The sequence below is a fragment of the Wasmannia auropunctata genome, unplaced genomic scaffold (assembly GCF_000956235.1).
Source record: "Wasmannia auropunctata unplaced genomic scaffold, wasmannia.A_1.0 LD335797.1, whole genome shotgun sequence".
Lineage (NCBI taxonomy): Eukaryota > Metazoa > Arthropoda > Insecta > Hymenoptera > Formicidae > Wasmannia > Wasmannia auropunctata.
The window spans coordinates 20,442-27,228 of NW_012027093.1; the positions used below are offsets into that span (position 1 = coordinate 20,442).

General features: G+C 34.1%; 1 protein-coding gene across 2 annotated transcripts in view; it reads left to right on the top strand.

Annotated features, from left to right (window-relative positions):
* Positions 1-309: 309 nt before the first annotated feature.
* LOC105456042 (cathepsin L) overlaps positions 310-6,787 on the top strand; it is a 10,145-nt gene continuing 3,667 nt past the window's right edge. The window contains exons 1-4 of one of the 2 annotated variants that reach the window (XM_011699814.1): positions 310-462; positions 5,689-5,809; positions 6,177-6,329; positions 6,422-6,613. In XM_011699814.1, the coding sequence (XP_011698116.1) occupies positions 5,711-5,809; positions 6,177-6,329; positions 6,422-6,613 (444 nt within the window). In that variant the 5' untranslated portion in view covers positions 310-462; positions 5,689-5,710. Of the gene's footprint in view, positions 463-5,079; positions 5,197-5,688; positions 5,810-6,176; positions 6,330-6,421; positions 6,614-6,787 lie in introns of those variants that run through there. The other variant, XM_011699815.1, reaches the window with a different exon arrangement.

Here is a 6,787-nt window from a genome sequence, read left to right on the forward strand (position 1 = left end):
AACAAGTATAAGAAAATTCAAAATTGGCTTTCTTATTTTTACAAATAATTAAAATAATAAATATGTTTGTCAAATGTGAGAGAGCTAAAATACAACACAAGTACACAACGTTTGGACATTTGCTCCTCGCGGTAGTTCGTATTAAAAATTTGGATCATGCCCCCCTCTAGAAAAAATCCTGCGGACGCCCTTGGCAGTACGCGGAGCAGCGGAGGACTGTCGATCACAGAATCTGTCGACTGTCGCTGAATCACGTGGTCTACGCGGCGGCGGCAGAGTGATATTGGGAGGGGGGAGAGGAATATACAAAAGAGCGACGGCGCTCCTCGGAAGTAGTCGCGATTCATTTGCGTTCCTGGTTCCTGGTACTCCTGGTAGCCTGGCAGCGGCCTGCAGCAGTCTCCGGCCTTGCCTTCCGACAGAGAATAGAGAGGGAGAGAGAGAGAGAGAGAGAGAAAACTCGTAAGTCAACACGCGTGCTAATTGTTAATCCATTGTTCACGACGCTCCGCCGTTTGTGTCGACGTTTACCTACAGCAACGTTCCTCCGCATTCGATCGCGATCTATCCGCTTCGCGTATTATAAACTTATATCTTTATCTGAATCATTAATTCAAGTGAAACAGCAGACGTGCGTATTTTAGCGAAAGAGTCCAATTTAACTAAAAAACGAATGCCAGTTCCAGCTTCCTTTGTTTCTTTGCCCTCCCCCACATCCTTCTCGTGCCATCTTTATCTTTATATATACAGGATGCGATAATGCAAACGCTCGTTTAGAGATACATATTTGCAGTGCCTTCGTGAAGAAACATCGAAGCGTGTGGAAGATCGAATTGTGTGTCTAATAATATGTCATGCTCGTTGCACGCGTCTCACGCGTAGAAAACCGATCCACTTTCCTTTTGCATGCGTTGAGAAATCTGTGTCCGAATAAGATCTTAAAAAAACGGAGCAATTTGTGCGTCGGGCATTGTACATATCAAAGCGTTATTTAGATTCTTTTTCTGTTTTCTTCTTCTTGGTGCCTTCCGATTCGATGAAGCAAAGTAGGTACGATTTCCAAAAGTTCCTGGATTTTTTTATTTAGTTAAAATTAAAATAAAATTCAAAGTCAAGGCTCCAAATTAAAATAACATTAATAAACAAAGTAAAAAAGGGCCACGAGCCAAAGCTTGGGTGTTGTATCGCTCCAATATATATGTATATTTATTAATTTGATAATTGCAATAAAATTGTTAAATTAATAAATATATATATATTAGAGCGACACAACACCCAAGCTTTGGCTCGTGGCTCTTTTTTACTTTGTTTATTAATGTTTTTTTATTTAGATTAATCGTGACCGTCGTCGTGCACGAGAGAATTTCTTTTTTTCCCTGCAAATCACGTTAATTGTGGGACAATATAGTATTTCGGCAAATTTTACGGTGCACTTCAATAAGATTTTACAGTAAAAGTTATTGTAGTGCACAGTAAAATTTGCCTAAATAGACTATATTGTTCCACAATTAACATGGTTTGCAGGGTAAATTAACAAAAAAATTCTTTCCGTGTATAAGTAAGGCTCAATTAGAGAATTTAAGCGAGAGAGAAGTTGAGATCAGCACTTCTTACTTTCCTTATCTACATTCGTGTTAAACAAACAAATGTGAAATGTGGTACATACAACGCAAAAATCGTCACGATATCGCAGCTATCAATCAGCTATGATCTGCATATTGCGTATTACATATTTATTCTTTTGTTTTAACGTATAATTTTACAGATTTTTATACTATCATATTTATACTTTATTTTTACTATTTATATTTTTTCTTTTTTATTTGTTTCTATTTTTATACTATTTTTTATACTATTTTTTTCTCTCTATACTATTTCTATTTTTAGTATAGAAATCTGTGTGTAATTTCCATATAGAAAAAATAATTCATGTTTTTCTCAGATAATCGGAGCTCTTTAAAGTAAAATTTATTTGAATTTAATTAAAATTACATATTAATTAAATTTGTATCGCGATTTTAATAGTCGATCCGAAATTTCAAGTCCTAATAATAATCATTATCATCTTTTTACGTCACGATTCATATTTTAATGTTTTTTATTGCTCTAAATATGCACGAGGCATCGAAGCAAATACCTGGAAACATAAAATTATACCGTGCTCCAAATATAACGAAATGCTCCGGTTTTTCATGCTTAAGGGCATATCTAGATCAATTCCAATTAATTTTAATCAACAATTAATTCGGTCGTCTTGTAGAAAGCAAGCTAAGCATATTTAACGACAAAATTTTTGACATTTTTAGCGAAATTTTGACCTAAAATTGATGAATAACATCAGTTTATTGTGTCTGGACTATTGAATTAATCGCATCGATTAAAAGTTAATCGGAGTGGCCCTAAGGCATTTATGAATACTTGTGTAGAAAAAACATGTTAATTACATGTAGAATTGTACCTTGTAATTATCATAATTAATAATTGGAAATAAGCTGCAAGCTAAACCACATTCCGATGACGTACAATTATTTTTTTATATTCATATACATGTACATACCACGTGATTCAATAAATCTGTTTATCACGCCGAGTGGCAGCGAATGCGTATCTAATGCGCAATTGCATGAGAGAAGATCAAGTATTTTTCTGTTTTCTTTTTTTTTTAATGTTTTGATTGAAAGAGGCAGTTCATAATCACATGTATTTCGTCATTTCGAGAAAAGGAAGATAACCAAATTCGCGATTCGACGTATCAGCGTCTTATCGCAACTTTGTGTATAATTGTAATTTTTTTTTTTTTAATCTCGTTATATAAATTGGACGGCACAAAAATGTATGATTATTCTGTCCAAATATATAAAAGAATTTCATGTGACAACAGAAGAATGTGACAACAAAAGAATGTGACAACAAAAGAATGTGATAAAGCCTGAAAAATGTCAAAAGAAATGTGAAAATGCCTACAGATACGAGTTTCAAAATTTAGGGGCGTATTTTATGAGAAATTATTTTTAATACGAAATAAATTAATCTATTTAAAAATCTCTTTAAAGTAAAATTTATTTGAATTTAATTAAAATCATATATGAATTAAATTCGTATCGCGACTTTAATAATCGATCTGAAATTTCAAGTTCTAATAATAATCATCATCTTTTTACATCACGATTGAATTTTTAAATAACGTGAAAATGCCTACAGATACGGGTTTCAAAATTTAGGGGCGTATTTTATGAGCAACTATTTTTAATATGAAATAAATAAATTAAATTAATTCAAAAAGAAATTGTTCGAGATTTATTGTGTTTTGCAGCTTGAAAATCTGAAATATTCGGAGCTCTGAAATCTCTTTAGAGTAAAATTTGTTTGAATTTAATTAAAATCATATATGAATTAAATTCGTATCGCGACTTTAATAATTGATCTGAAATTTCAAGTTCTAATAATAATCATCATTTTTTACGTCACGATTGAATTTTTAAATAACGTGAAAATGCCTACAGATACAAGTTTCACAATTTAGGGACGTATTTTACGAGCAACTATTTTTAATATGAAATAAATAAATAAATTAAATTAATTAAATTAAATTAATTAAATTAATTTTAAAAAAATTGTTCGAGAAATTGTGTTTTGCAGTTTGCAAATCTCAAATAATCGGAGCTCTGAAATCTTTTTAAAGTCAAATTTATTTGAATTTAATTAAAATTATATATGAATTAAATTCGTATCGCGACTTTAATAATCGATCTGAACTTTCAAGTTCTAATAATAATAATAATAATAATCTTTTTACGTCACGATTGAAACGTTAGAGACAATAATCAACAGAATTTGAAAATTGACGTGAAAAAAGGATAAAAAAATCTGTGACCATGAGAAAAAATCTTCCGGAATCACGTACGAGTTCGTGCAGACGTGTATGTATAATTGCGGTTTCGTATATAATCATGAGCGAGCCGCGAGTTGCTCATTGTTCGATTGCGCCGCGACGCGAGGTACGTAGATATTTCGAGATCCGTTATCTCCACGTGATTATGCGTCCGTCGCGCCGCATGTCTCATCGCGGTGGACATTGTCTAGAGAGTACTTATTGTTAGATTAGTCCAAAAGTTGGGGGAAGGGAGCGATTATCGGCGTGTCCATCTTAAAGCGGCGTCTACACTGAGATTACTTAAGATTTAAAATTTAAAAAATTGACCAATAGTCGATTATTCACCTCACGTCAGAGGAACAGTCGCTTGTGATTGGTCAACTTTTTTAAATCTTAAGTCTTATTACTACGTCTCCATTGTAGACGTTTAAAGGACCATCACACGTACTGACAAAAATTTTAGTCATAAGGTTGTAAACAAATTGACCAATCACGACCAAAATTGCGGTCCTACGTTTTAGAATGTTCGACTGTGATTGGTCGACATACTTACGACCTTACGGGTACGATTGAAATTTGTTTATACGTGTGGTCGGCTTTAAGCAATTTTGACCGCAGATTTGTGTTTTCCGTCACAAGAAACATCTGAGTCATTCACACATCAAGTCACACCAGGACCACGAACGGCTAAGATAATCAGAGCCGGATCAAGATATTTTTGGCCCAGGGGCTAATATTAAAATGGGATCCCGTTATTATTAAAATAACAACAATGATTTAAATACATACAATATATTTTGCATTTATTATTTAAAAAAACGTGACTGTTTGTACATGACTTTTGTCGTTTCTGCTTAAAAGATACAAGACAGTTCTCTGAATATTGGAAAAATAAAAATAATTCACATTTTATTGAAATTACAGTGGTACTTAATTTTTTTCTTGATTTGTACGCGAATTCATTGATTAAATCATTAAAATCAAGATTTCTTAGCAGTTTGCTTTCTATATAGTTAATAATGCCAAATGACGATAATATCAATTATTGTGGATCCGATATTAATTTTTTATTATTGAAATTAACAATTTTAAGCTTATACGAGGCCCTCTGGAAGGAAGGGACTACAGCCCCCTTAGTCCCCCCCTCTTAAACCGGCACTGAGGATAATCGAACCGAATATGATTATCCTATACTTCGGAGGCTTTGATGTCGGAGGGGGAAAAATAAATGTTGACGCACTGCACGGCGTCGAGATTTTCATTCGATTGACCTCGAGGCATTTTTCACGTGTTTCGCATACACGCATATTACCTAACAGTGGGTGCGTCGTTTTTTCACGCGGACGCTCGTTTCTCAACAGTCAAATAAAGTGGTTCTGCTGTAGAGGCTCTTCTAATTGGTGATAAAATTGCGGTGCCAAAAAAAAAATTGACAAGTGATCACGCTGACGTTTCTTGCGAAATTTTTGTGCAATTTTCAAAATTTTGCAATGTTCGAAACATTCACAACAATAAATTCCGTCAAATCGCAGTAAACGTTTTTTTCCTTCCTTTACATGAAGCTTGAACTTTGCACAGCGTTTCGGTCTAAAGCTATTACACGACTCATTGCTGGTTCATTAGATTGTGTTCTTATTCGATACATCGCGTCATAATGAAATTCATGAGTTTGCTCGATAAATTTAATAAGCGATCGAATAAAGATGAGAATTCGTACTTTCAATTCTATACGATATAAAATTAACTTTTGTTTTATATAAAGGACATAAAGTCTAACCTATATCATGTTATTGAAATAACTCTTGTGTTTCTAGGTAGCCTAATTAGAGAGCAATCATGAAGAGCGTGGTGGCTTTGCTGCTATTGACGGTCCTCGTCACGGGAGAGGCTGTTTCATTTAACAAGATATTGGACGCAGAATGGTTTATCTTTAAGGTATATAAGAACACAGTACCTCACAGCGTAAGGTTTTATATTATTGCACCATAAAGTTTAATCTAAAAAGTCAAATAAGATAATAACGAAAATCTAGCCTTCCGTATCCAGTTATACCAGCTGTGTACAAACAGTATTAATGATACTGACATAGATATACTTTGTTTACCAATTACCTTTCTTTGTTGTGGATCAGTTTCTTAAAATATTTGATAGCAAACTATAATCCGATCCATTGTTTGTTAGAGTAAAAAAAGAACAAAGAAGGCGCGATCGCAAGAATAATTCTTGAGTCTAAAATATTTAAATAAAATTAATCGAAATGATGAGATGAATATTAATTGTACATATTGGTTATTATTTTAAGACGCACCACAAAAAGGTCTACAAGTCTTCGATCGAGGAGGATTACAGGATGAAAATCTTCTTGGACAACAAGCGCAAGATCGTCGAGCACAATCGCAAGTACGAGCTGAAGGAGGTCTCCTACAAACTGGGAATGAACAAATACGCGGATATGGTAGTTTCCTCAGAGAGAATCAGATTATATCTGTGTTTATGTACCGGGAAGCGAGCAATTTTTCACGAGACGCATATTTCTCTTTCCTCCAGTTGCATCATGAATTCGTCAATACGTTGAATGGCTTCAACAAGTCGATAAGTGCTAAAATAGAGACGGTGGGAGCGACGTTTATCTCGCCGGCTAACGTCGAGTTACCGGGAGAGGTCGATTGGAGGAAGCATGGTGCCGTCACGGCAGTTAAGGATCAAGGACACTGTGGATCCTGCTGGGCATTTTCTTCTGTAAGCCTGTTTTTTTTTTTTTTTTTTACATTTAAGGATGTTTGGTACCTACAATAGTAGCAAAAAGTTAAAGAACTGATTTTGACGAATATGCTCTTCTCATATAGTTTGAGTAATAAGGATTGTGCAGAATGTTATTATTTATTCAGAACTAGAGCGCAGAAATGCTTCTGT